The sequence below is a fragment of the Exophiala viscosa genome (assembly GCF_022695815.1).
Source record: "Exophiala viscosa unplaced genomic scaffold EDD37scaffold_2, whole genome shotgun sequence".
Lineage (NCBI taxonomy): Eukaryota > Fungi > Ascomycota > Eurotiomycetes > Chaetothyriales > Herpotrichiellaceae > Exophiala > Exophiala viscosa.
This window is the reverse complement of record NW_026944354.1, coordinates 3,864,692-3,890,258: the sequence shown is the minus strand read 5'-3', so window position 1 is coordinate 3,890,258 and position 25,567 is coordinate 3,864,692. Positions and strand designations below refer to the sequence as shown.

At 51.6% G+C, this 25,567-nt stretch overlaps 12 protein-coding genes across 12 annotated transcripts; 10 read left to right on the top strand and 2 right to left on the bottom strand.

Annotated features, from left to right (window-relative positions):
* Positions 1-202: 202 nt before the first annotated feature.
* Positions 203-2,182, top strand: EDD37DRAFT_624133 (major facilitator superfamily domain-containing protein). Its single transcript, XM_062816149.1, has 2 exons — positions 203-483; positions 534-2,182. The coding sequence occupies exons 1-2, from the start codon at positions 380-382 to the stop codon at positions 1,828-1,830; spliced, it is 1,401 nt and encodes a 466-aa protein (XP_062673954.1). The 5' UTR covers positions 203-379; the 3' UTR covers positions 1,831-2,182.
* Positions 2,179-3,457, top strand: EDD37DRAFT_290918 (uncharacterized protein). Its single transcript, XM_062811134.1, has 3 exons — positions 2,179-2,643; positions 2,694-3,000; positions 3,053-3,457. Exons 1-3 carry the CDS (start codon positions 2,270-2,272, stop codon positions 3,449-3,451), a joined length of 1,080 nt encoding a protein of 359 aa, XP_062673953.1. The 5' UTR covers positions 2,179-2,269; the 3' UTR covers positions 3,452-3,457.
* An 858-nt stretch (positions 3,458-4,315) lies between these two features.
* EDD37DRAFT_606845 (uncharacterized protein) lies at positions 4,316-5,245 on the top strand (the record flags this gene model as incomplete). The annotated part of the gene is made up of 1 exon (XM_062814927.1): positions 4,316-5,245. One exon carries the CDS (start codon positions 4,316-4,318, stop codon positions 5,243-5,245), a length of 930 nt encoding a protein of 309 aa, XP_062673952.1.
* Positions 5,246-8,251: 3,006 nt separating this feature from the next.
* Positions 8,252-9,013, top strand: EDD37DRAFT_290526 (uncharacterized protein). The gene is made up of 3 exons (XM_062811129.1): positions 8,252-8,412; positions 8,460-8,603; positions 8,657-9,013. The coding sequence occupies exons 1-3, from the start codon at positions 8,344-8,346 to the stop codon at positions 8,903-8,905; spliced, it is 462 nt and encodes a 153-aa protein (XP_062673951.1). The 5' UTR covers positions 8,252-8,343; the 3' UTR covers positions 8,906-9,013.
* Positions 8,884-9,904, top strand: EDD37DRAFT_290521 (uncharacterized protein). Its single transcript, XM_062811128.1, has one exon. It carries the CDS (start codon positions 9,122-9,124, stop codon positions 9,737-9,739), a length of 618 nt encoding a protein of 205 aa, XP_062673950.1. The 5' UTR covers positions 8,884-9,121; the 3' UTR covers positions 9,740-9,904.
* A 985-nt stretch (positions 9,905-10,889) lies between these two features.
* On the bottom strand, positions 10,890-12,845 carry EDD37DRAFT_624124 (uncharacterized protein). Its single transcript, XM_062816148.1, has 2 exons — positions 12,366-12,845; positions 10,890-12,277 (listed from the first exon to the last, which is right to left on the bottom strand). The coding sequence occupies exons 1-2, from the start codon at positions 12,617-12,619 to the stop codon at positions 11,149-11,151; spliced, it is 1,383 nt and encodes a 460-aa protein (XP_062673949.1). The 5' UTR covers positions 12,620-12,845; the 3' UTR covers positions 10,890-11,148.
* EDD37DRAFT_290503 (uncharacterized protein) lies at positions 12,531-16,632 on the top strand. The gene is made up of 3 exons (XM_062811127.1): positions 12,531-14,218; positions 14,267-14,756; positions 14,817-16,632. The coding sequence occupies exons 1-3, from the start codon at positions 12,754-12,756 to the stop codon at positions 16,540-16,542; spliced, it is 3,681 nt and encodes a 1,226-aa protein (XP_062673948.1). The 5' UTR covers positions 12,531-12,753; the 3' UTR covers positions 16,543-16,632.
* A 399-nt stretch (positions 16,633-17,031) lies between these two features.
* Positions 17,032-18,696, bottom strand: EDD37DRAFT_624119 (uncharacterized protein). The gene is made up of 2 exons (XM_062816147.1): positions 18,431-18,696; positions 17,032-18,383 (listed from the first exon to the last, which is right to left on the bottom strand). The coding sequence occupies exons 1-2, from the start codon at positions 18,470-18,472 to the stop codon at positions 17,472-17,474; spliced, it is 954 nt and encodes a 317-aa protein (XP_062673947.1). The 5' UTR covers positions 18,473-18,696; the 3' UTR covers positions 17,032-17,471.
* Positions 18,697-18,822: 126 nt separating this feature from the next.
* On the top strand, positions 18,823-20,335 carry EDD37DRAFT_290460 (galactose-1-phosphate uridylyltransferase). The gene is made up of 2 exons (XM_062811126.1): positions 18,823-19,169; positions 19,221-20,335. Exons 1-2 carry the CDS (start codon positions 19,069-19,071, stop codon positions 20,326-20,328), a joined length of 1,209 nt encoding a protein of 402 aa, XP_062673946.1. The 5' UTR covers positions 18,823-19,068; the 3' UTR covers positions 20,329-20,335.
* A 668-nt stretch (positions 20,336-21,003) lies between these two features.
* On the top strand, positions 21,004-22,417 carry EDD37DRAFT_624115 (beta-keto reductase). Its single transcript, XM_062816146.1, has 2 exons — positions 21,004-21,330; positions 21,404-22,417. Exons 1-2 carry the CDS (start codon positions 21,190-21,192, stop codon positions 22,271-22,273), a joined length of 1,011 nt encoding a protein of 336 aa, XP_062673945.1. The 5' UTR covers positions 21,004-21,189; the 3' UTR covers positions 22,274-22,417.
* Positions 22,418-22,666: 249 nt separating this feature from the next.
* On the top strand, positions 22,667-23,868 carry EDD37DRAFT_678149 (ankyrin repeat-containing domain protein; the record flags this gene model as incomplete). Its single annotated transcript, XM_062819634.1, has 2 exons — positions 22,667-22,834; positions 22,885-23,868. 2 exons carry the CDS (start codon positions 22,667-22,669, stop codon positions 23,629-23,631), a joined length of 915 nt encoding a protein of 304 aa, XP_062673944.1. The 3' UTR covers positions 23,632-23,868.
* Positions 23,678-25,251, top strand: EDD37DRAFT_290314 (AMMECR1 domain-containing protein). Its single transcript, XM_062811125.1, has one exon. It carries the CDS (start codon positions 24,105-24,107, stop codon positions 25,128-25,130), a length of 1,026 nt encoding a protein of 341 aa, XP_062673943.1. The 5' UTR covers positions 23,678-24,104; the 3' UTR covers positions 25,131-25,251.
* The last annotated feature ends 316 nt before the right edge of the window (positions 25,252-25,567 follow it).

The following is a 25,567-nucleotide window of genomic DNA, read 5'->3' as shown; positions in this document are numbered from 1 at the left end:
CCACAAGGGTACGGGTACTTCAAAATCACTCATATCACATTGAATAGCATGCAGACAGACCATATCCTTTGTAGAGAGACAACGTTTGTCGAAGCTGCTGTTGTATGACCGAGGCTGTGGTGGTGTTGCGAAGTCGGAGCCTTTTCTCGGTGCGTAACTCGCCTTGACTCCTCTTTCTTTTTTTGGGTCACTCGCATTGGGTCCGAGCTTGTAAACCTTGACAAGTCAAACCTTGAGTGCATACGCCTTGTGCATGACATGAAGGGAATGGTCCGACCTTTCCGAACACCATATAAATGGAAGTCCAGATCCATAAATATCTGCGTTCAATGCTGACCTAGTATGCACAAGTCCTCAATCTCGAATTCACGCCGCCAACATGGCCTCTCTAGCGACAATCCCAGCAAGCAGTGAGGCGCCTCATATCGAGCTCGACCGTGAAGATTCTCCAGTAGTGTCACAACCAGCGGTCGCAACCAATAGGTACATTTGCAGGTCCTTCTCCCAATTCCAAAGCTAATTGTCTACGCTAGACAACACGTCTTGATCATAATCGCATCGACGACGCTGGTCTTTACAGTATGCGGGATCGGCTTTGCCTTCGGCGTCTACCAAGATGTCTATGAAACCCTGTCTCACGACTCGTCATCTCCATTCTACGGCTCGTCGCCAGCCATGATCGATCTCATAGGCACGCTTGCGATCTCACTCATGACCATCGGCGCTCCATATGCGACTGCGTGGACCAAACGCTTCCCTCCCCAATACGTCATCTGGGCTGGTGGTGTCATCTTCTCCTTGTCTTTGCTCATGGCCTCCTTTTGTCAGCGCATGTGGCAGTTTGAACTCACGCAGGGTCTACTCTGCGGTATAGGGACCTGTCTAGCCTACATGCCTGCCGTCACCGTGGCACCGACATGGTTCACCGCTAGGCGAGGCCTTGCCATGGGCATAATTCTTTCAGGCACCGGCATCGGAGGCGTCGTCTGGGCACCACTTCTTCACGCAATCATCACCAGAACTGGCTTTCGGAACTCCCTACGCATTTCTGGAGCTGTCGCCTTCGTGCTCGTCACAGCCGCCGGATCTGTCATGCGCTGGGAACCTGTGGCACAACGTCGGATCAACGCCGAAGCACGGCATCCGCCGGGGGTAGTCGGACTGTTCAAGGTACCCTTGGTCGACTATCGCATCGCTCGGTCCCGCAAGTTCGGCGCCCAAGCACTCGGCGCGGCGCTACAGTCTGCCGCATACTATACCCCAGTCTTCTTCTTTGCCTCGTACGCAAGAACTCTGGGCTACTCCTCGGCCACCGCATCGAATTTCATTGCGCTGTCCAATGCTGCAAATGCCATCGGCAAGATCGTCATTGGCCATGCAGCAGACAGGGTCGGCCGTCTCAATGCACTATTTCTCACTACAGCGTTTTCAGCAGTCGCTGCACTCGGCCTCTGGGTACCATCTTCGTTCTCTTCGACCCAGGCTGACGGCCGCAACCTCTTCATCGCCTTTACCGTGCTGTATGGAATCTTCGCGTCGGCATATGTCTCACTGTTCCCAACTTCTCTGATTGAGCTGTTTGGAGTTCAGAACTTTGCTTCTGTGAACGGCGTTTTATACATGGTACGAGGCTTGGCCACAATGCTCGGAACGCCTGTGGCTGGTGCACTCATTAGAAGCTCACATCACGGTGGAGGACCGGCACCCTACCAAAGTGCCACCATTTTCGTAGGCGTGTTACTTGCATCTGCAACTCTAGCTGTACTTTGGGTCAGACTCGAGGCTACCGTTGGCATGTTGAGAGACGGAGGAGCGAGATGGAAGCTGTAATTTTATCGAATTAGGAGAATGAACAGATTCTGCTCCCAAATCACGCATGCCGGTGCTTCGGGTAAAGGCGTGTACCTATAGAAGTCGTATTTGTAGAACACCAAGAACTGCTTCCCGAAAGAAGAAGAAAGGCTTTGATTTTCGAGGAAAGGGGGGGAATGTTTAGAATTGTGAAAAAGCTTTTGGTCTTTTTGCCGATGAAGTCTTTCGTGGAGAAGGGCATAAAATGAGGGCCAGAGATGCCAGTTGGCACAAGGCTGAGATGAAAACTCAATCACGTGACAAGGCTGAATTGGATTTCTTGGCACGTTGAAGGTCAATCGAGCTCCGAAACAACTTTCGCATCTGCAGTTGAGTCTTTCAGCCATCAACATAGATACGCCCACGCCGCAAGTCACCAGAGAAAGTGCCTCAGGTGCAGCTGGGCTTCAAATTCACCATGGCCACACCCTCGTTTACCTCACGATCCGTCCATAGCGTCTTTTCGAAAGTTGTCACACCAAATTATATCTGTCGAACATGCAGAAACCATCTACAGAGCCGACCGAAGCAGATTCGCGAAGTTTCGAGTGTCACTACCTCCCCTTCCCTACGGAGAAAGTTGCGTAATACGGGTTTGCCGCAGCACACCGCTTCCTATGCTAGCCGCGCCGGGCAAGATAACATTCAACCTCGCGAGTTTCTGGGCGAAGAAGCACCACTGGTGGAAATGGAACCATACAACGAGGCGCGGAGTTGGGAAGGTCTCGAACACGTAGGACACAAGGGACACTGGAAGGATCTCCCTGCACGACCCCAGGATAAATTCGACCCGTAAGTCTGTTTGTGTACAGGAACATGTCATGAAATCTAACAGCGTGCAGATGGCTTTCACAATCCGTTTCGCCGGTCTCAGACCGAACAGAATTCCTGAAGCATCTATATGTCGCAATTGTCGAGACTCTTGCAGCCAAACAGGCAGCCCGTGTGCCAACGAGTGTCAAAGGTGTTCCCACCAGGATAGATACATTGAAAATTGCCCTTACACCGTCTGGCATGTTGTCGCACTTGGAAGATCCCACAGGCATATTGAGCCAGCGTGTAGTGTGGCGGTCAAAGCAAGTCTCGCCAGAAGCCATCCAGCAGTTGTCCGACGCTAGGTTCGACTTTAACAGGCCTATCACATTCACGGTAAGATCCGGTCGTTCTACTTCAGATGTATTACTGACACAGCCCGCACTAGATTCTGAAGCAATTTTCTCAACTCTCACACCACCGAGTACCGGATCCGATTCTGAACACTGTGATTCGCAACAACAAAACAGTGGCCGAATTTGTCAGTCTCCTTACCGAGTCTGCGAAACCCAAACCAGTCAAGACTGCGGACGTTTTGATCGCGAAACAGCAAAAAGCTCTTGATCTCGCTGCAGTTGCAAGACAAATGGAGGCCAGCAAGCCAAGAAGAAAGCCCCTCGGTCCCAACGTGATGGTCCTTTCGAGGCGCGAAACGCCCGTTGATAAAGAGAAGGAGACAGGCAGGTGGAAAGTCATTGAGCGGGAGCTCAAGTCAAGAGGCTTGCCGGTGTTGGGTCGTAAACCTCTGGTGCCGCAGAATGAATCCGAATGGGTTCAGACACTTTGAGCACCCGACTGTCTACCAACTCATGGTCATCGTTGATGGGGGGGCATTTAAGTCATTGAGCCACGAAAAGCATCGAACGGCTACTATTAGCTTACGAAGCGCTGGTGAACATAAGTTGCACAATACATTTGATCGACGCCGATCCGCTTGGTGTCTCAGCCTCATCCCGATTCTCCAATTTCGGTGAGCCAGCTGAAGTCCCCGGACGCCCTTGACGGATGACAATGAGACAATCATATCTCGATTGTAGCGTCAACCATGGACTTATCAAATAAGTGCTGCCGTTCAGAACACTGGACATAATCGTCATAGAACGTACTTACCTCGGGCGCTCACACACCCGAAGCATAAAAGGTTTAGTCAACTGGCGTCGTTATCAAGTCAATTGGAGACACGGACCCGATCTACAGGTGCGGGAAAGACTTCCAACGTCGGCCCACAGCAATAAGTAGTAGGTACCTAAAAGAGGGTCTCGATTAGCAACTGCTGCATGCATTGATGCCCGCCATGGGTGGTACTACAGTCCCCCATCGATTGCTTCTTGACTTTGACCTTGACTACAGCTTCTCTTTTTACCGCTTCGACCCTTGATCCATTCCAATGTAAGCCTCTTGGAGTGATCATGAATCGCAATGCCTGCTCAGCGCTGTCCCGCACCCATACTGCATTTGCCTGCCTCTCTCCAGACCCTCGTCAAAGATCAAAGAGTCAGCGGACGTAGGCCCTGGCCGTCGTCACATTTCCCCTACCAACGAGGCCTCTTTGGCCAGGGTCACACGCCGTGTCCCCGGCTAAATCTGCGAGTCGTACACCGCACACCGATGCGAACGAGGCGGTCTCTCGCTCTCTCACTCCCCAGCAGTCATGCCATTATGTTTCGGAGGTAATGACGATGCCGAGCCACCAGACGAATACGACCAGATCCCATTCGGTCTGAAATGGCGCATGCATTTTGGCAAGAAAGAGACGGACCCAGCTACGGGGGAGAATGTGCTGCGATTGAGCAACACGAGGATCCTGAAGACTCACTGCGTCAGCACCGAGTACCAGGCCCTCAAGTTGATCGACCTGCACACATCGATACCTTCGTACAAGGTATTGGCCGTGTACAACAGACCCGAGGGCAAACTAGCCGAGTATGAGGCGCACCCAGGAAATCCTCTGGATCAAGTATGGCCTGGAATGTCTGCCAACCAGAAGCACAAGGTCGTGTCAGATCTGGCTCGGTCTGTAGGGCAATTGAGGGAAATGCAACCTCCCAAACAGTGTGTGGTTGGAGATGCGACTCTGGGCGCTGCACTCGACCACCGATTCGGGTCCGGCAGGGTAGGCCCGTTCTTCTCGATCGAAGCATTCCAGGACTTCGAGAGGCGTGGACACTCGGTGCACGAATTTGCCGAGAAGGAAGTCCAGCTCGTTCATGCGCCGCAAAACCCGTACGAATTGAAGTTCACTCATGCCAATCTCTGCCCGAAGAACATCCTAGTGAATGATGCGGGGAGGATAGTCGCCTTGATAGGATGGGAGTCCTCGGGGTGGTATCCCGAGTACTGGGAGTATACGCAGATGTGCCATTTGACGCCGAAAGCTACGGGTGACTGGCTGGATGCTATGCGTCGGGTCATTCCCCGGTATGATCAAGAGCTGATCTGCGAAGAGGCGATTCGCAAAAGGTATTGTGGGTCGATATATGACTCTCCGAGGAGTGTCAGGGCTCCAAGTCCCAGCCCGAGTGAGTTGCATGCTGAGCAGCAGGAGATTCATCATAAGAATACGTCGAGCACGAGTGGGTGAGACAAAAGTTCACGAAACGGTGCCCTGACAATCGTTTAAAACGGCATGGCTTTGCATTGCCTTGTTAGATGGGATACAGAACACACCGTCGGACGACCAGGCCGTCACGGTTATGAGCCCCCTGAAAAACGGTGATGCGCCAGGTTCGCCGCTGGTATGCATCGTCTTGGAGACCCGTGGCAGTCTCCACATGCGGGCAGCGTGCGTTGCAAAAGAAGCAAGTTTGGGGCCTCAAGAACCACAACGCATACGACCTGATATGGGCTACGTCAGCCAGTATGGAGTTGAAGCGGAGGGGTCCCGCGAAATAAAAGACTCCATTACAGTCTTCACGAGATGACGCAGACTGGTTTACGACGGCTGAGTGCCAGGACGTGGAACAGCCCTTGAAGGGCACTGGAGTCAAAATGCTTCGTCTCACAAGGCTTCAGGGACCCTTTGACGGCTGTCAACTTATACTCCCTGCAGGGAAGTTGCGAAGATACACAAACGAAACGAACATGCAATGAAATGTTTATTTACTGCAAGCGAGGCGCTACTTGGAGTTTGAGTTACAGGCTTGTTGGTTGGAACTGTTGTGTACACACTGCAAGTGGATGCCTAGGTCGAAACAACCATGCGCACGCTGTCCTATGGTATCGAGACAGGGACAACGCCGCTATAATGGCGTCTTGATCTTGGATACATATATGATTGTTGGAAATAATAGACCGAGAACAGATAGCACAAAGAAAAGGGAGTCACCGAGAGAAGTAATGGGGTCAGCCTATTGGCTCTCGCATGACAAGGCTTTGCGTAGATAGAAGGGCGTGAACAAGATATATCAGGCTCTCAGACTATCCAAAGTGGAAATGGTAAAGTCTACCGACCACTATCTAAATGCGCCATACTAACTTCAGGGTAACAATCGTTCTGTGGGACCACTGTTCATCATCTTCGTCCTCCGATCCACGTACGTCGTGTGTTTCGTGTCTCCTGTATCGGTGCTGGGTTGATCCATTCCCGGGTCTCCATCTCCAGGCTTCCGCATTCATGTTCATATTGATACAACGTGCAGGTCACCCTTCCGTAACGTGCTTGTCTCAACATATTGTGCCTGGGTCTGGGGTCGGGTGGTGCTAGTTTCGCCGTGACATCTCAAAGTTTCATTGCGCTCTTCTTGGATGACGCCACGTACATTCGCGAGACGTGGTTCCAGGGTTCGTCCTTTGGCGTCTCGGCCAGCCATCGATCCATGGCTGGGGCTTTCTGGTGATAGTGGCGTCCCACTGGCGGCGATGATAGGTACCCATGGTTGGGTCGGCCGCTTGTGCTACCGCTCTTGACACTGGCGGTGGATGAAGGCATCTTGAGGAAGGTGCGTCCCTCGAGGTTCAGATGTTCTTGCTCCGTTCCAGGCGGCTTTCTGCGTTGTGGTGTCCGGTTCTTGGTGGGCAGGACTATCCGGGACGTCGGGCAAGGTAAGCCTGGATGACAGGTTGCTTCGTAAGAGTCCTTGGTGAGAAAGGCAAGCAACTGCCCCCACTCCGGACGACAACTGATTGAGGCAGAATGTTATATGTTTGTTCTGTCAGTCTGCTCCTTCCACGAGAGCTGCTATCCAGGTCCTCGTGATCACTCGGTAGGGAGGTGAATAGGAAGAACATGTAAGCCGGCAGGGAATGATCTTTTTGTATACCTACCTGGGATTTGCTTCACGTATCGTGCCATGACCGGCACCTTTGTTCGTGGCCAATCTACCTGCAGATAACGATATTGGCGGTAAATGACAAACATTCCAACCAAAAGGGCCTTTCGGAGAGAGTACGCGTGGCACATGCTCATATCAGTGGTTGATCAAGAGAGTGTGACACTCACATTTTGGTAGAAGAGGACTATCACTACCAGGTGGAGTACAGGAGGACAATATCTCGCTACCCGGTAGACAAAAGTACCCTCGAGACTAGCCGATTAATGCGCCAACGTTGTTGTGGCCATGATGCAAAGCGGCTGGACCAAGGGATAATCAACAGCGTGCTTGGATGCAATGTCAGCAAGCGAGGTTGATGAACCGAGGCGATTAGCATTTGGGCCCAAACATGCCGTGTCAGTTACAGTCATAGATCAACCTACTCCGTACGCAACTCATCATCACAGAAGCGAGAACCCCATACTTCGGAAGTGCGGGCATGTAAGCAGAACGTTTGAAAACCTGATTTTCGAGGTACAAAGCCAATCTGCTTGGCCAACGAGGATCTGGACCTTTCTTTCGCGCGCGCCAGGCACTTTTGTTGTACGGAGTCCTGAATCTGCTTACTGTTAGATCAGCGAGGACTCGTACTAATACAGTGCCTGAGGTATAGGTACGGAGTCGTCTATACCGTACAGGTAACTTACCCTCATAAGAAGACGGCTGATTGGCGCGATGTTGGCAGCACGCAGTGTCCGGGATGCATCATACCTACCTGGCAAGTGCTTGGCTATACGTAGGCATTTTTGTCTTCGGACGTCTCCGACCTTCATTCTTCCACAACCAGTTCTGATCAAAAGTTCACCCTTTGCACTCATGCGATCCAAGAACGAGACGCGCGGCAACCATGTCTGTGGGTGACGTTTATCCTGGGTGGTATACACGCAGCTTGGATGTAACCTCGATACCGCAAACCTAGGATGTCCAGACCGCGGGAACTGTTCGAAGAACGCGAGCGTGAAATTCCACAGATATTGGTCTAGCCCGATCTCAAGAACGACAACCAAACTGCTGAAGCGGGTATAACAACTGAAGAGGTGGAGAAGCCGCAAATAGTCGGTGTGAATTGTATGAGCTCGCAGTGGTGTTGAAGTGTAGGCTGTCCTGGAATGCTTGTGGAAGCAGATCCCCCATGATTGACGCTCTTCTCCAAAGTCAAAGAATGCGGGAGCAGAGTTTGGCATCCGATATTGGGCACGGTTCGAAAGTCTATCTCAAATCTCCATGTGACGTGGAAATCTGAACTTCGGATAAATGATGCTTACAGTGCCCATGTAGCCGGGTCATTCTAGATATCATTTCTATCGCCACTACTAGCGACAGTACATCTAGCAGGCATACTCCCCACAAGTCTGAACGATCCGGCAATATGGGTCAATCTCAAAGTCTATCCACACAGGTCGAGATCCAGGCGTCTCCAGATACTGTCCGATCGGTCGTAAGTGATCCGTTGATGACACAGCACCACTCGCTTAACATCTACAGTTCATGGACTTTTCTCGATACAACCAATGGACAAATTGGACCATTGTGCCCATAGACTCAGACAAGCAGCCCGCCGACTTGAAGCCCAACGATTACCTCAAAGTCGACATTGGCGGCGGGATGGCCTTTCAGCCGCTTGTGGTGGTACGTCCAATGCTGTCTATTGATAAGACTGTCGTCATCTGAACATCCGCCAGGAAAACACCTCGGAAACATTTCAGTGGCTAGGGTCACTACCGGTACTCTTTTCTGGAAAGCACGAATTTCATTTTTCGTCCAGCAACGAACACCCGGGAGGAACCAGAGTGGTGCAGCTGGAGAACTTTACAGGTCTATTGGCTTTTCTCATGGCACCAGGATGGAGCATGCGACAATCAACGCTGGAAAGATGGGATGCGTTCTTCGTCGATTTGAAGAAGGAAGTCGAGAATCCTTCAGCATCGTAGCCGAAGCATGGTGAGCCTGAATGGCCATGAACTGGAATGTCCTTGTGAAACGACGCCATAGTCTCTGTCAACGAACTGGAAGACGTGAGAAGAAATCTTCATCTGTCGCCTCAAAGTCGAGAAAATCCCCCAGACGAGAACATCGGAACCATCCCCGCAGTGCTTAGGGCAACAGGTGACTCCTAGCCTAGGGGGGCCGGATCGTAGGGATGCCACATGCCTGTCCGACTCGCGACGCATCGAGCGCGTCTGTTTCACAGTCAAGAAATACCTCGCTCATATTCCCAGCTTCCCTCCAAAATGACCACACTCTTTTCTGACAAAGATTCCCTTCGTCTCCATTCCATCATGTCTCCGTGTTCAAATAAATTCCTGAGAAGCACTCACCACAAAGCGCCTTGGCCTTTGCACTTGAGGGGAGACACGCGGCTCTCCAAGACATACAGGGGCCTAGGACTGGCCTGTGACTGGCCAAGCGCACTCATTCAGCGGCTAGATGCTCACCGCTTGCAAGCCCAAGGCACCAAGGTCAGTTGTTTCTTTGGCCCCCGTATCTTTGTCTCAGCGCACGATCACTGCGTCCGTCTACGAGTGCTGCCATTGATCTCACAGAGGCCACCTCAAGTTCTATGCCCAAAAGAATGCCACTTCCAGGGGTTTGCCATATTACGGACTGTATATCCGGCCTGTGCCTGGAGGTATGCTCAGCATGCCCCATTTCCGAGAGAATTCAGACGCAGGTGGTGCAGCCTAATGCACATGCTCCAGATACGGTGGACCGTTCCTGCTCTTACCGCTTTCCACCAGCGAGAAACTCACTCCCCCAGGCTGTAGCTTTGGGTAGCTTGCACCATCTCCGTTGCAAAACCACACAGAGATGGTGCAAGCACATCCTCATGTTCAGTTGTGGTAACCGAGGTTTTGTTTCTTGTACCTTACAGCAACAAACTCACTCCCCTGGTCCGTGTCTGGGAGCCAGCCTGCACCATCTCCGTAGAGAAATGGAACGGAGATGGTGCAAGCTGACGGTCAGTCTTGGGGGTGTGGAGATGTCGTCTCTATGCTATGCCTCATCACCAAAGACTCTTTACTCCCCATCCTTCTCCGTGAGCATCAGACTTGCACCACCTCCGTGTGGTTTTGCAACGGAGGTGGTGCAAGCACATGCTCATGATCATAACCGAGGACATTAATCTTTCTGCTCACCAACAAGTTTACAACGTACCCACTCACCTTCCGGAATCACGGGCGGCAATGCCAACTTTATGTTACTTCCCTAAGAGACCATGCGAACCTGAGAACTTCGCCGCCTCGCCGCCTTTTGTGGACGTCTGGCGTCATCTCACTTCATGAATTGGAACTTTGGAAGACCACGCGATTTTACTTACATGTCAGAGAAACCCTGTCTGGGGTAATGTCAGAATTCCAAGTCCTATCTACGGAACTTTCGAAGACACGCCTCTTACCTGCTAAGGGCTTTCATTCAACCTCACCGGGGATTTGGAAGACCAGTCCCCACTGTTGTCGCATTGGTAAGAGAATCCCAACCTTGTCCCGGGCATAGGTATGGTAAAGTCGTCTTATCAATGGAATCTTTGTGCAGCACTTTTGCACGGAACCCACGCAATTCCCAAGAAAGACTCCTCCCGCGCCATTCTGCTCACGGGGTGCTCCATCCATAGCACCTATCATGCGGACTGCCATACCTAATCCTACCACTATTCTTTAGACTTGGCAATTGAAACCTTGCATCCCCGGACTCCAAGCCTAACAGCCCCCGAATCCAGGACCACCACCGCCAAACTGTCGTCCCTGCTCCCCCTGCACACTGGACGGCGCGAGGCGTTTCTCCAGGCGTCCGGCCCTTATGGCCTACTGCCTACCATGACCTAGCACGCCCAGAATTTGCCACTCTCGACCAACAGAACTGCCTCCTTCCCTCCCTCTTATGTACTATTAGTTCCACTTTTGCAAGTCTGTTTCATGTCGCCCCGCTCCTACAGCCTGAATGAGGATGCATTTGTGAAGTTCGCAACTCGTCACAGAAGAATGTGCATTCCATTGTGTTGAATTTACGACACATCGTTATCTCTGTGCCTCCCTAAGGACAATTAACCTATCATGGTGAATGAGGAGCTTGTTCCAAAGATCAGAACGATGTTATCAGAGCGCTCTTGTTCATGCAGCTGATAGATTTCTGTCCAGTCCTGAAAGTCTCTCATGTCCACAAAATTCCTTCTTGGTCATTGAGGGGCCGGCACAGGATGCTTCCAGGCCTGATAACTAATATAAGCCTGGCAGATCGATACGGCCAGGGAAAGAATTCCAAGCACAATAGCTATCAACACTCCCACCAAAGTCGCGAACATAACGTGCCTCGCACCACTTTTCCGATCGAGCCACTTGTCGAGCAATGAGTGCGGAGTTGGGTTCTTCGATTCCTCATATAGCTCGGCGAGACGACCCCCGAAGTAGTGGTACGTGATATCCTTTTCTTCGGGTTTCCGGATCGATGTGGATTCAAAGCGGAGGCAATCCGGATCGAAGCCGGACCTCGACACAAGTGTCTGTAGAAGGTCATACGATTTCCTGTCAGCGAGTGGGAAAAGGACCTTTTGGACCGTGTCTAGCGCTTCGAGCACCAATTGACGGGGTAGTAAATGGCTGACCGCATCGTCTCTGGTGAGTCGAAGTTGTTCTTTCAAGAACGTAGTATGATGATATATATCCACGGTTTTGGTCTTTCGGTGGAATTGGAGGTGGCTTCCTAGATCGTCGGTAGGTTGAAACCTCAATTTTGCGCGCTTCTTCAACTTTCTTGCAGTGATTTCTGTCCTAAAGTCGGAAGCTCTCCCAGAATCGTTGCCATTAACGTTAGGGTGGTCAGTCTGGGGAAATCCTAACGATATGAATTGACTGTAGGTCAGGTCATCTCGCCAGTGATAACGAAAGAGGCCGTGCTCCAGGGTCCCAAGGTCTTGGTGCAGTGCAGAGCAATTGATCATTGCAGACACACGGACAGCAAGGTTTAACGCTCGGTTCTGTCCCACGACGGGAGGTATACTCTGGTCCGGTCCATTGGAGAATATGCTTTCCTTGAGCTTAGCACGAGGGATGTCGGGGTTTTGCTGCAGGGTCGTAATTATAGTCAGTAAATCTCTATGCGTTGTTAGAGCGCCGCCTATGCCCCCAGTATCTGCTTCGTACATTCCAGTCCATGCCCGATAGTGGTCGAAAAATGGAACCAGATGCTTCATGCGAAGTTTTGGGCAGCTCTTTCGAGAACATGAGCGTCGGTCTTTACAGTTTCGGCACAGTTGCCATGCCCAGAGACACACTGCGAGTTGAGTCAAGTCTTCATCTGTAGGCGGGGTGAGTATCGACGAGTTAGAGGCTGCCATGGCCAGTCCCCAAGGTCTGCCAGGTTCAAAAGGTCGGGGAGTCGCTGACAGTGGAACAGCTTCGTCGTTGAGGTTTATAGGTCAACAACATGCAACTTACATTCGGAGCAGTTTTCAGCCAGCTGGTAGTTCCCATCCTATCTTGCTCCGGTGGCCTATGCAAGTAGACGAAGGCAAGACCTAGTTCACCATGGATTGACCTGGACCGGCTGGGCTGAGGCGCGGGGCGTCTTTCAACATGGCTGTGCTGCAGATGAAATACGAACAGCCTAACCGGTGGCCCAATGACTCGAAGGACAGAGCCTGACGCCATCGCTAATAGTTGCTGCAGGTCTAGAGGCCACGTCCGTGTGACACCTTAGGAAACGGCGAACATGGAGGCTGCGACAGCGATCTCGACTGCGTTATGACTACTATGAACTTACATCTGCACAGCGTCATGATAAAATGGGCGACCCAAACCCTGAGCATATGGACCTTTCACTACCATCTCCAGATCCAAGGGCGTACGAAGGCGATGTAGGCAGCACTTTAGGAAAGCCGGAAGTGGTCTGCAATTCCTCACATGCGTGCGAGTCAAGAAGAATACCTGAGTCCTTGTCAAGCGAAGTTCAAGCTGGTCTGAGGACTGGCTCATTGCATGCTCGAAAACCTCCACCGTGTACACACGCCATGGCCATCAGACCAGATCAACCTTACCAGGCTGGCAGCCTGGATTCTGGCTATGCGTCAGCTAGCAGTAGCAAGCATGGAAATCGCAATGAGAGCAACAGCACCCTCGGAGCGGGGTCCTTAATTGGGGAGGTTTTCGCAAGGAGCAAGACAAGATTGCGTCCATTTGACAAAAAAATACCAGATGCGGTCCGAGATCGATTCCTCGATCTGAAGGAACTGTTCAATGGGCCCCTGCTGTTTCATTTGCGACGGAAAAGGCTCGACACTCGTTCCATCACGATTCGCCTCAAGTCCCTAGGTACTAACGAGGAATCTGCGAAACCTTGGATGGTTGTCCTTTGCAGCCCAGCGCTTGCGAAGGAAGTGCGACGATTCTTCAATCAACAGCGAGTGAAAGAAGAAATGCAACCCGACGAACCAGATCTGCCGTCCTTAGATGTGATCGTTGACGAGAGACCATTATCACTAACTGTCTCCCACAAGGAATATTCTGTTTTGAGCGAGCATTGGAGTCGCATTGGCGAGTATGGGACGCTTTGTGGAACGCCGATAAAGATCATCAAGGACGACCAAGAGCTATATGCCACAATCGGTGGTGTCATTAGGGTCGTCAATCGTTACGGAATCTCTTTGTCGTACGCAATGACTGTGGGACACATCCTCAATAGTTTGGTCACGGAAGAAACCGTTTCAGAGTATTACAATGCTGTCGATGATGATTTTGAAGAAGCTGCCTTCTCTGACGGCAGTGACGCCTCGGATGTAGCATCGGAAGACTTTGAGATTGATCTCGATGATACCGAGCAAGATAAGGAATTTGAGAGAGGAAAGGCCGTTGAAGAGGCAGGTCAAGATGGCACGGATTCAGCGTCACCATCTGAGGTTCTAAGCTGGTCGATAGTCGGAAAGGTCCTCAACTTCTACGAACGACCTGGCCAAAGTACCGCATATCTGGATTGGGCACTGATAGAGCTCGAAGACGAGTCACTATATCTGCCAGACAAGCTCCTCTACCAGAGCTACGACACTGCCGCCACCGTAAGCCACTCTAATGTTGCTTCCGTTCAAGGTCTTGCTAGCAGGGAGAATATGTCTGCATTGGAAGAAGACAGATTGTGCCTCTTAAATGGCCGCAAACCCTTGACAGGAGTCCTCAGCAAAGAACCTGCATTTGTCCTACTAGCACCTGGTGAACGCTTGATCGAAACGTTCATCATTACTTTGGCCGACGGACAAGGTAAGCCACCTTCATGCTTGCAGGTACCGTGCTGATGAAGTCGATAAGTTCTGACCAAAGGAGACAGCGGGACCTGGGTCACAGGCGTCCGCAATTGTTTGCTCTATGGACATGTGATTGGCACAGATGTCTTTGGGGACGTGTATATGGTTCCAAGCTGTGATGTCTTTCAAGATATTCGTGATCGTCTCGATGCAATCTCGGTCGCGCTTCCAGAAAAGCACAAGGAGCCCAAACCTGATTCTGCCGCCGGCGCCACTTCTAGCCGCGACGCTCTTCGGGAAAGCAATTCAGATCGACAGTCCAGTGTCCATCCTGTCTACTCCGATTGCGGTTCGACTTTCATCGACTCTGGTTACGAGACTGTTCGTCCTTCTCAGCTGCGGCCCTTGCCTACAGTGACTAGGAGAAGTTACAAACGAGTCCAATCAAAACTGGAACCATTCAAGAAGCTTATCAATGATCTATACATCAGACAGGGATTGCAAATAGACGATGTGAAAACCCGGATCGCAAGCACATTTGGCGTTGTTCAGTCGTAAGCCCACCAACCCTTTGATCGTCAAGTTTAATCCCTGCTCGCTAACACACCAGTCAGGATCAAGCAGTATAACTTGAAGCTCAAGGATTGGGGCTTCAAACATCACCTGGGCACCGTTGACGCAGCCCATATCTTGAGGCTGCTGAATCGAGCGAAGGCAGCGGGATTACCAGAAGTTGTTGTCTGGTCCTCCCATCGCAAAACCAGAGGTGACATCACGAGATATATCAAGAGACAACCCAAGCTGAACGACGAGGCCCACCTGCTATCCCAGATAGCGGATAACGCCCCAACACCACATTATATCCAGCTCGCCGAAGCCTCAACCGAGCAAAGGCCATCGAGCCTGCCACAAGTTCTGCCTACTGGTCAGTCGGGAGGTCCTTCTGGTCCACTGGCTCCTCAAGTAGGTCTCACTGAGGTAACAGCCTCGAGGAATTCCACGCCCCCTCTCCAGTTGAGTCCTCAGATCTTGCCAGAGCGATCCGATCTGTTGTACAATGTATCCCCGTCATCTCTTTCGAGTTCCAAGTGCGAAGCTGATGACATGGACCTGGACTCTGCTCCGATCCAAATGGCCGTTTCAGCGGCAGGACCAGAGGCTTGGTCAGCATTGCCAGACGTCTACAACCCTTTCTTTCGGTCAGCACAGACATTCAACCTTTCAAAAGGTGACGTGTTCCAGCAGGTCGATGACAATATCTCTGGATGGTCTTTAGAGTTCACAAATGCAGCTCTTTCTTCAACGCCAGTCAGTATAAACCAAGAAGGCGAATTGAGGTTTGATCCTTCTCAACTCGAAGACTACACAGACTACACTCACGCCCGTCAACTGAATGACGGAAGTCTTCCGGCTGCCTTCGTGATGAACTGCCTATTCTGGTTGATGTGTATCGGACAGCAAGACGTCGGATGCCAGGAAAGTGCACCTTACCACCTGGCGTCGGCAAAATTCAGCCTTTTGAACATGCTTGATGTTAACAATGGTGGAGGTGAAGAATGCCTCGGAGCACTTGGTGTGGTGATGGTTTTGTTCCAGTGCCTCGGCCACAGGGAAAAGTTGTTGCACCTGCTGCTTGAATGTGACAGTGTCACACAAGGGGCTCTTGGTGGCGAGACCCCTCTGGCGAGGACATTTGCTTTCAAGATGTCAATGCTCCAAAGCACCGGAAAGATTCACGATGTTCATTTACTCAGACAAGTTCACCTCGAAGTGCAACGCGCATTCCCAATGAGCAAGGGTCCAGCACTGTCAGCGAGGTACAATTTGGCATGGGCAATGCTGGAAAACGCGTTGAAAGAGACCGATAGGAGGCCGAGGGACTTTGACCCTGCCAGACAAGAATTGGCACTACTCGCTTCGGAATGCGAAGCACATTTTGGTGCAACTCGTATCGAGACCATCATGACCTACGATACCCTAGCGCGGGCCACTTTCTATAGTGACGATGCTGAGAGAGCCGAAGAGATCATTGTCGACGTTGTCATGCCAAGGGTGCGACAGAACTTCCCCGAGGACCATCCGTATGTATGGGAGGTGAAACATCGGCATGCATTTCTGCTGTACCAATTTGCGCAAAAAGATCCAGGACTGACCGCCTGGAAGAAACTTCAGCAAGCTGAGCAACTGCTTCGAGAGGTTGTACTGAGGCGACGGCATGTCCTGGGCGAATCAAATCCAAAATCGTTCCAATCGTTCTGCATGCTCAAGGCCGTCCTGCAAATGGAAGGCAACGTTGATGAGGCAAATTCGCTCTGGAGATGGTGTCAGCAGCAGACCTAATTGTCTGTGCCATCTTCGTCTTAAGACTGACCCAGGGACGGTCATGCTCGCAAATCACAGGCTGGAGGCGGAGGTGAAGAGCCTCATTTGACCAGGACCAGACTGACCGGTGAGGTCTTGGACTATATCAACAACCAGTGCTGTACCGAGCCATGTAGGTCGAGGCACGAATACTAGCTGTTATCGGCCAATGTGGATGAGACCTCGCTCGGGGACAATGAACGAAGGGTGCTTTGGTGGGAGAGTCGAACAACAGCTGAGACCGGAACTAGAGATGTGGCTCGCAGGTCGCTTGCTGCAGGGTTTCCTGAAGAGTACACGGCACATCATTGATGAAGAATGGTGATTTTGCACCATCGCAAATGAGAAACCATCCGCCAATGGTGACATGCAGAGATAAGAGACGACATCACATATGCGATTATGAACATTTTAGCCATCGGACAGAAGAATTGGGCAGGTGCGGCTGAGAGCATGCTTGGGAAAGGATCATCAGAGGTCGCAGATCGGTCGTCAATGTCGTTATACATATATAGTGGCCGATATGGCCAGCATGAATGACCATGCGTGTTGCAGCAGTCGACGCTGCGTTGCACACTCTAACATCCCTTTTGTACATGGTATGCCTATACCTATACAGTGCTCAGATCGTATTTGGCCCTGGAAAGTCGTTCTAACTCCTGGCTCTATGACCTTCGTACCCACGAGATAAACGCCTGTCCTATGGCTGGGTCAGCCTCGTCTTCGGACTGAACGCCAATGAAGATGTCAAACCCATCCATTCCCTCCACGAATCAAGTGAATATCTGTGAGCGGAATGATGATATTTCACATCCCAGAAGGCGAGGCTGCAGTAGCGAAACTTCCAAAGATAAGAGCTTTACCTGATCGACTGGATTGATCTTGTGTGGATGCCTCCACAGCAAGCATCAAGTGTGTCGTCCGTACCACAAGCTCTGGAGGACAATCAGTCGTGCAAATATTGACCAATGGACAGTCATACCTTGAATCTCTATCGAAAAGCTCATCGGCAGGTCATCATACTCGCTTGGGTCTTTCCGATAACATTTTCCTTCACGGTCCCGGATTGATACACGCAACCCAACATTCTTCCTGTAGTCGGTCCACAAGATGTTCTTGTCCAACCCAATCATTGGAGGATTCATTGTAGGGGTTCGGTCGATTTCGAAGCCCGGATCTTGTTCTTGTTGCCAGAGTTCCTGGGCGCGATCTTGCAGCCATTGCTTCCATACCCTCATAACGCCCTGACCGGATTGCACAATATGGACGTTGCTCAGAAACACTCCTCGGCGTGGCCCAAGCCTGACAAGACTTGCATATGCACAGAACTGTCCAAACAGCTCGTCGGGGTCGAGATTCAGAGTGTGAAGGACTTTCGCAGAGCCTCCATCACCTCCGTCAGCATATATTGGCTGAGTCGGTGTAGAGGACGACGCTTGTTGTGAGACGACAGCTCCGGCAATTCGACGCGCGGGCATTGAGCCTTGCACGCCCGGCCTTTCAGGCCTGAACCGACTGTATAGAGCACCAAGCTTTGCGAATCTACCTTCCTCACTTATACAATCTTCGTACAGACTTCCCTCGCCTTCATGTTTGGAGCTCAGTCCGTCCGTACCAAGATACGTGCAGAACAGATACGGATCGCTGTATCTCTTGCTAGGATGATACGCTTCGAGGATAAGCTTGTAATCAGGTAAAGCCGCGGCCAGGAGGAGTCGGAAGTGTAAGATGCGGAGGATGATGGAATGGAAACGGCGGGAGACGACGACTAGAGGGAGAAGATCCTGTGTCTCGAATGCTGACAGGATAGAGACAAATATCTAGATTGTCAACATCATCTCACACTGTCGCGTGCGAGAGAACGTACTTCGTTGGGTAGATGATACAGGCCCATAGTGTTCGCAGCCATTTTCTATTGAGGTGGCAGCACGGTGCCCATCGACGCTAGATCACGCGCGGAGTGCCGTCTCTCCTGCGACAGGAGGTCAATCCTGTGGTGGGCAGGATCATGCGGAATTGGCTTGTAAGAACATCACTGTCGGATTGGGGGCAGCGTCGCCGTCATATTTATCACGATTGACGCGGGCCGATATGCGGAAGACCTTGAGTTGGGGGCTATCGATAAGGCCCAAAGTCTGCGTCTAAGGCATTGACATCATCCACAACATTGCAACAGTGGAGGCTTCGAGGAAGATTTGTCCGGAGAGTAGCGGGGTGGCATCGTAAAGCTGCATACCAGGCACTTTTCAGCTGCATTATTACCCACGAGATCAGAATACCATATTCATGCGCTTGATCGCACTACCGAGCACAATTGTCCCAGAGCCACAACTTGTTGAATCCACCTCGAATACTCCGGTATCCACGTAGCATTCGACCAGCAGCGAGCTTCCCCACTTTCTTGTTGCGCATCGTCTTCTGCTTCCGAGTTATACTGGGTGTCAACACGAACACCAGCAAGCACAGCCAGATTCCTGGCCTGTGCACCATCTCCTTCGTTACAAGATGCCGGACAAAATCTTGGACGACATCTCTCATCGACGGTACAACCCTCTCCGCGGAAGCTGGATCCTGGTGTCGCCGCATCGCACAAAGAGACCATGGCAGTAAGAGACTTGTGGCTCTGTAGAAGCGATGCCTCCTGACAAATTCTCTAGAGGACAGCAAGAAACTCCCGGCGTGATCGACCTACCATCCTATGATCCCAAATGCTATCTGTGTCCGGGCAACGAAAGAGCCTCGGGCGATACCAATCCCGACTACAAAGACACCTTCGTCTTCGTGAACGATTACAGCGCTGTCAAGGAGGAACAAGAAGACTACTCCTCGCCCGAAGCTGCGGGAACACTTTCAAACCTCCTACTGAAAGCCCAGCCAGTAACAGGGAAATGCTATGTTTTGACGTTTAGCGCTGCTCATAACATTACTCTCGCAGACATGTCTCCGTCCGAAATCGTACCCATCATCAAGACCTGGACGGACATATATACAGCACATATATCACCCAAGTCACCTCTGGCTGCGCTGGCCAAGCCTACCCACCTCCCTCCCTCCAATCATCACGCACACGTCGGGACCCCGCAAGAACAATATCGATGGATGCAAATCTTTGAGAACAAGGGCGCGGCGATGGGTTGCTCGAATCCACATCCGCATGGACAGATCTGGACAACCACAACACTTCCTGAGGAGCCGGCGCTTGAGTTGGAGCACTTGAGGAAATATCATCGTGAACAAGGCGGCGGGCATATGCTGGTCGACTATGCGCGTCTGGAGCGAGAAAAGAACGAACGCGTGGTTTTTCAGAATGAGACGTTCCTGGTCGTATGTCCCTGGTGGGCGACGTGGCCATTCGAAACCATGATTCTTCCAGTCAAGCACATTCGCTCCCTCATTGACCTCAGCGGAAAAGAACAATTGGACCTTGCGGAAGCCATCTCGGAGGTGACCAGGAGATATGACAATCTTTTCGAAACAAGCTTTCCGTACAGCATGGGTATACACCAGGCGCCTCTCGACGGCAGCAATGAGGAGATTGAGTGCGCCAGTCTTCACCTACATTTCTACCCTCCACTTCTGAGAAGCGCAACCGTCCGAAAATTCCTCGTCGGGTACGAGATGATGGCAGAACCACAGAGAGATATCACACCAGAGCAAGCTACCGTCAGGCTGCAAAATTGCGGTGAAGAATTGTACAGAAAAAAGCTTCAAGGAGAAGGAGAGAAGGTCCAGAATCCTCCTGCGCCAGAGATACCTGAGCCATGATATACGCACATTCGCTATCTGACATAGAAGTCATACTGCGTAATGCTCCAGACCAATCCAATCATGGCTACGGTCACAGGCGCGAACCATGGACCAGAAGGCCTGCATGTCTTGTACACAAAAGCCTCCAAGCTAAAGTGCACGAGGCCAATAACATTGGTCAACAGCTGCATCCAGAACCACGACGCTTCATTTATGTTGTAGGCAGCGAATATTCTGACCACGCCCACGGCCACGGTGTATGTTCCAAATGTTCTCGACGAAAGGGGCGTCGTAGGAGAGGTCACTGCCGGATTCGCCGGTTTGCCAGCGGGTGGCTGACCAGGGTAGAGGCGCTGTGTATAAGACAAGGTGTTGTAGCATTGAATGGCATTGCCGATTGCGGTCACGCCGACCTGTAGCACATTAGCCGATGCGGTGCAGGTAAGCGAATACAGGAGGCCTGACAAAGAGAACGTATAGAGGCAGGTAGCCATCTGATTGTGGTAGTATAGACTGCATCTCGGAGGTAAGATGCTCGCTTGCAGAGGCTCTGTGTGACGTGGTGTTATTGCTCTGGTACTCCGAAGACGATGATCAGCAGGATAGTCACTCCGTAGACAAGTCTTTTTCGCGCTACGCGGGAATGCAGGTCGGACGTTGTCGCTTTATGCAGGAAATTTCCCTCTTAGCAGTCATGTACGTATAATACGAAGACCCAAACTGCGGGACCCCTGGCGATCTTTCATCTTTATTCCGCTTCGTTCATCCGCCTTGGTCAGTAAACGGTCACTCTCACGCGCTCAATCGCCCTGTCCCTGCTCATCTTCTCTTCGATACCCGGCAAGAGATCCCAGTCTGCTTGAACCTCAGATTTACACCATGGCTATCGATCTCGGGCCTCTGGGGCAGCAGACTGTCCCGTCTGCGGCATTGATTGGCTTGGGTGCGATCACGGCGGCCTCGGTCCTGTTTACAACGTTGAGAGTGCTACTGAGCACTTTCGTGCTACCTGGACAATCTGTACGTTCCCCACCCGGTGCGCGCTCCGTTGCGCGCTCCGTTGCAATTTTGTGTCTTACTCTGTTTCTCCTAGCTGTCCAAGTATGGACCGAAGGGTTCCTGGGCCGTTGTCACGGGCAGCTCGGATGGCATAGGTCGAGAATATGCTTTACAACTTGCGAAGAAAGGATTCAACCTGATTCTTGTCTCTCGAACGGCCTCGAAGCTAGAGTCGCTTGCCTCCGAGATCAAGAAGGCGTCGCCCAATGTCTCCACGGAAATACTTGCTATGGACTTTTCGCAAAACCGCGACTCGGACTACGCTTTGTTAGGATCTCTCGTGCAAGGAAAGCAGGTCTCGATCCTGATAAACAATGTCGGACAGAGTCATAGTATTCCAGTACTATTCGCGGACACACCTTGGAATGAGATATCGAACATTATCAACATTAACTGCTTGGGAACACTTCGCGCCACGCAGACGGTTCTACCTAGCATGCTGCCAAACAAGAAGGGCCTCGTCCTAACTATGGGTTCATTCGGTGGTTTAACACCCACTCCGCTGTTGGCAACCTACTCCGGGTCGAAAGCTTTTCTGCAGCAATGGTCCAATGCTCTCGCCTCGGAACTTGCACCCCAAGGTATCGAGGTGTTTTTCGTCCATTCTTACCTCGTCACATCTTCAATGTCCAAGATACGACGATCCAACTGGCAGGTTCCAACCGAAAAGTTGTTTGTGAAGACTACACTGGCAAAGATTGGACGGAGAGGAGGAAGTGTTGGCTACCCACACAGTGGCACGCCGTACTGGAGTCATGCTCTGGTGGCAGCTGTGATCACAGGGGTTCTTGGACCCATGAACAGTGCACTGCTGTCATTCAACCGGAAGATGCACGTGGATATCAGAAATAGGGCTCTGAAGAAGGCTGAGCGAGACGTACAGAAGAGCAAGAAGTCAACTTGAGCATAAAAGCAGATTAATCCAGAAGGGCAACATAGCGTGGCGTCGCAACAACTTTACCGTGGGATAATCTGGTACTGGCACGTACATAATCATATAGTTCTCGAGACGATACCCAGTAATGATAATGATATGCCATACATAAACAAAATAGATACCAAAGAAGGCATTTCCATGTATGTCCGTACAATGATCATTGATCAATGATTGGTGGGTTTCATTTACTTGTCCGATGCAATTGCCCCGCGCTCCTGCATTGTTGATCTTGTATCCATGATCTTCGCATTCATCATCCTCCGTTTGTCAATCTGTTCGAATGTTATAACCTCGATTCTGAAGGGGCGCAACTCCCCTCTGGCTTTGTCTTCTGCAAGACAAATGTCCGGCTGACGAATTATGACCAGAGCGGACCTCTCAATACGCCAGGCAATCTTGTTGAACGATGTGGCCCTTGTCCGCAGACTGCTGAAGCACCACCCTCAGTATCTGCACAATCCCGATTATTCCGACAAGAGTAATACTTCGTTACATCTCGCTGCTCAATATGGTCTCACAGAGATTGCGGTGAGTCAACCATCTGAGACACCCGGAGGGTATCTGAACTCAAGCAACAGGAAGTCTTGATATCGCTTGGCCATGACAGCTCTCGAGAGGTGACGGACTGGATCTATTCGAACAACGGGGATAACCTGGGCATCTCTGTCAACACCGATGGGAAGACACCACTGCACCTAGCCGCAGCTTATTCACGGTCTGCCGTCGTCGAGCTTCTATGCAGGCATTTCCCTCGAACGATCAACCGTCCTGATCACAAAGGTCAAACCCCGCTACACCTTGCATCATCCTCCCAGCCTATGCCTACCGTGACCACCATAGTCGACCCGACATCTCGACCCGCTGTCACGCGTCCCGCCGAGGACAACAGCACAATTGAAATACTCCTTGCACGCGGGGCAAATGTGAACGCACAAGATGAGCAAGGGAATATATGTCTACACAATGCCACTGCATGGGGCCACCTGAAAGCCGTGCGGGCTTTGGTTCAAGCAGGTGCAAACCCACGACGCACGAACAAGGCTGGCTGGACACCTGAATACTACAGCATCACCGTACAGGCCGAAGTCTATTACCGGAATCTGGTGGCAGAATGGGACAAGAGGAGATCGCAAGAAGAGATACGAGCAAACGAGAGACGAGCCAAAGGAGCTGGTGCCGTAAGGCTGGTTCCTCAAGAGGCCGAAAGTGATGACGGACAATCAGAAACAGGGAGAAGTCGGGCAAGCAGTGAACGATCTCAACAAACCAGCGAAAGTGATGCAGGTCTGGGTATCACTGTAGACTCGCTCGACACGTGGAAGTGATTATGTCGAATATCTCAAAAGTACAGATTCCCACTTGATGATGGACGGTGGAGCCGAATGTTAGATACGAATCCGAATGTCCCAAGGGGCTCCGCAAGTGTGATAAGGTCAATCTATGGCTGATTGAACCCTGAAAAGGCGCCCGGACTCGGCCCCGTCACTCCCGCGGCCATCATCAGCGTCATCCCAATTTACAGCCACATGCAGCACGAGCATCTTCTGTTCAAACACCATGATGTCTCCCTAGTCCAACCTCTTCCTTTTGCCTAGCCAGTCTTCCACTCCTTACGATCGCTGTCCGTTCGACGCCCACTTCCTCCGCGAATCTAGAACTGTTCTCAATCTTACTCGTTCGTTCGTGCGACGGAGCATCTCTATCTCTTATCGATCATCTTCAGTCGCCTGTGTTCAAAGCCACGGTGTTTAAAGCCACGGTGTCAAGCACGGCCTGCAGACCGACCTAACACAGTCCGATGGCAAGCTCTGCGCATGCCCTCTTCTGTTTTGAAGTCCTTTCTGCCAGCTTTGAACGCCGAGACCCGCCTAAATTAGAGAGAGTCCTTGCATTGTACGATCGTTATAAATCAGGCACTGCTACTGATGGAGGCGCGATAGCAGACGGCCAGGGAGAGGAAGACATCGACCCCGAAGCAGAGGACTCAGAAGAGGAGGACGATGAGGAAGAATCACATGAAGAGACACGGCGCCTTGACCGCCATGCTACACCTAAGTCAGGGCCTCAGCTCTCCAGCATATCGAGACTAAAGGCGTCGACGTCCTCATCCAGGTCGTCATCGACCTCCTCTCCATCCATACTCTCAGCCACATCCTCCACTTCTCAATTGACGACACCCTCCAGTGTCGCATCCGGAAACCAATCTCCACCGTCCTATGCCTCTCGAGTCTCTGTCACCGAATCATACCCGCTCTTCGTGACGTGGAATACCATATCGAGATCAGGTCACAAGTCGCTAAGAGGCTGCATAGGCACTTTCGAGGGTATGCCACTGGCATCAGGGCTGGCCACATACGCGTTGACATCCGCCTTTGACGATACGCGATTCTCGCCCATCCCAGCCTCGTTACTGCCGGCACTGTCATGCTCGTTGACCCTACTTGCGGACTTCGAGCCCTGCAAGGATGCCATGGACTGGGATCTAGACACTCACGGCATACGAATAAGTTTTACGAACCGCGGTCGACGACACGGCGCTACGTATCTGCCTGACGTGGCGGTGGAGCAGGGCTGGACGAAGGAGGAGACGCTGGAGAGTCTGATGAAGAAGGCAGGCTGGGACGGAGGGTATGGACATGGTGTCGCGAGGCGATTGCTGAGAGGATCGGCAAGAGGTCCCGAGCAACAGTCCACGAGACCGTGGGATGATGTCCAGGATTTCAGGGTCGTGCGGTATACAGGGTTGAAGGCCAGTGCCTCGTATGACGAATGGCAAGCATGGCGGAGATGGGTCGAGAAGAGTAGAGAGGTGTTGAAAGGTTGAACGTCCTCAGGCTCTCGAGAAGCACCCAAGCATCATCTGTCGTGACTGCTTCAATGAGAATCGAGCGTGGCGATTGATATCGTTCACATTCGAGGGAGAGGCCGTCCTCCCAGGATCCCACAATAACTCAGATCATCCAGGCCGCTACAGCCAAATATCCAAACTGACCCCTGCTTGCCTTTGGTCTCTGGATTTATGTAAAGACTCCCTATGCAGGACAGCCACAAAGCCAGCTAATTACTTCATTCACCTGACCTGATGCAGCGCAACTCATCCCCAGTGACACTTCTAGGGCGGTAGACTGGGAACAAAATCTGCAACTTGACGGGACGTATTCGCATGAGCCAAGCGCTATTGGCGACGTATTCGGGTATCTGCTCAGTGCTGTTCTGCCAGATCCAAGGATCTAAGCCGACAGTGGTATCAGTCGGAGAAGC

Bases quoted from the DNA above. Each gene is read 5' to 3' on its own strand.
- EDD37DRAFT_624133 (XM_062816149.1), top strand. From the start codon at position 380: ATGGCCTCTCTAGCGACAATCCCAGCAAGCAGTGAGGCGCCTCATATC. The intron at 484-533 runs GTACATTTGCAG...TGTCTACGCTAG, and splicing joins CCAGCGGTCGCAACCAATAG to ACAACACGTCTTGATCATAA.
- EDD37DRAFT_290918 (XM_062811134.1), top strand. From the start codon at position 2,270: ATGGCCACACCCTCGTTTACCTCACGATCCGTCCATAGCGTCTTTTCG. The intron at 2,644-2,693 runs GTAAGTCTGTTT...AACAGCGTGCAG, and splicing joins CCCCAGGATAAATTCGACCC to ATGGCTTTCACAATCCGTTT. The intron at 3,001-3,052 runs GTAAGATCCGGT...AGCCCGCACTAG, and splicing joins ACAGGCCTATCACATTCACG to ATTCTGAAGCAATTTTCTCA.
- EDD37DRAFT_290526 (XM_062811129.1), top strand. From the start codon at position 8,344: ATGGGTCAATCTCAAAGTCTATCCACACAGGTCGAGATCCAGGCGTCT. The intron at 8,413-8,459 runs GTAAGTGATCCG...TAACATCTACAG, and splicing joins CAGATACTGTCCGATCGGTC to TTCATGGACTTTTCTCGATA. The intron at 8,604-8,656 runs GTACGTCCAATG...AACATCCGCCAG, and splicing joins CCTTTCAGCCGCTTGTGGTG to GAAAACACCTCGGAAACATT.
- EDD37DRAFT_290521 (XM_062811128.1), top strand. From the start codon at position 9,122: ATGCCTGTCCGACTCGCGACGCATCGAGCGCGTCTGTTTCACAGTCAA.
- EDD37DRAFT_624124 (XM_062816148.1), bottom strand. From the start codon at position 12,619: ATGGCGTCAGGCTCTGTCCTTCGAGTCATTGGGCCACCGGTTAGGCTG. The intron at 12,278-12,365 runs CTGTTCCACTGT...GTCGATACTCAC, and splicing joins TATAAACCTCAACGACGAAG to CCCGCCTACAGATGAAGACT.
- EDD37DRAFT_290503 (XM_062811127.1), top strand. From the start codon at position 12,754: ATGGGCGACCCAAACCCTGAGCATATGGACCTTTCACTACCATCTCCA. The intron at 14,219-14,266 runs GTAAGCCACCTT...GAAGTCGATAAG, and splicing joins TACTTTGGCCGACGGACAAG to TTCTGACCAAAGGAGACAGC. The intron at 14,757-14,816 runs GTAAGCCCACCA...CACACCAGTCAG, and splicing joins ACATTTGGCGTTGTTCAGTC to GATCAAGCAGTATAACTTGA.
- EDD37DRAFT_624119 (XM_062816147.1), bottom strand. From the start codon at position 18,472: ATGGCTGCGAACACTATGGGCCTGTATCATCTACCCAACGAA. The intron at 18,384-18,430 runs GTACGTTCTCTC...TTGACAATCTAG, and splicing joins TGTATCATCTACCCAACGAA to ATATTTGTCTCTATCCTGTC.
- EDD37DRAFT_290460 (XM_062811126.1), top strand. From the start codon at position 19,069: ATGCCGGACAAAATCTTGGACGACATCTCTCATCGACGGTACAACCCT. The intron at 19,170-19,220 runs GTAAGAGACTTG...CAAATTCTCTAG, and splicing joins CGCACAAAGAGACCATGGCA to AGGACAGCAAGAAACTCCCG.
- EDD37DRAFT_624115 (XM_062816146.1), top strand. From the start codon at position 21,190: ATGGCTATCGATCTCGGGCCTCTGGGGCAGCAGACTGTCCCGTCTGCG. The intron at 21,331-21,403 runs GTACGTTCCCCA...TGTTTCTCCTAG, and splicing joins TCGTGCTACCTGGACAATCT to CTGTCCAAGTATGGACCGAA.
- EDD37DRAFT_290314 (XM_062811125.1), top strand. From the start codon at position 24,105: ATGGCAAGCTCTGCGCATGCCCTCTTCTGTTTTGAAGTCCTTTCTGCC.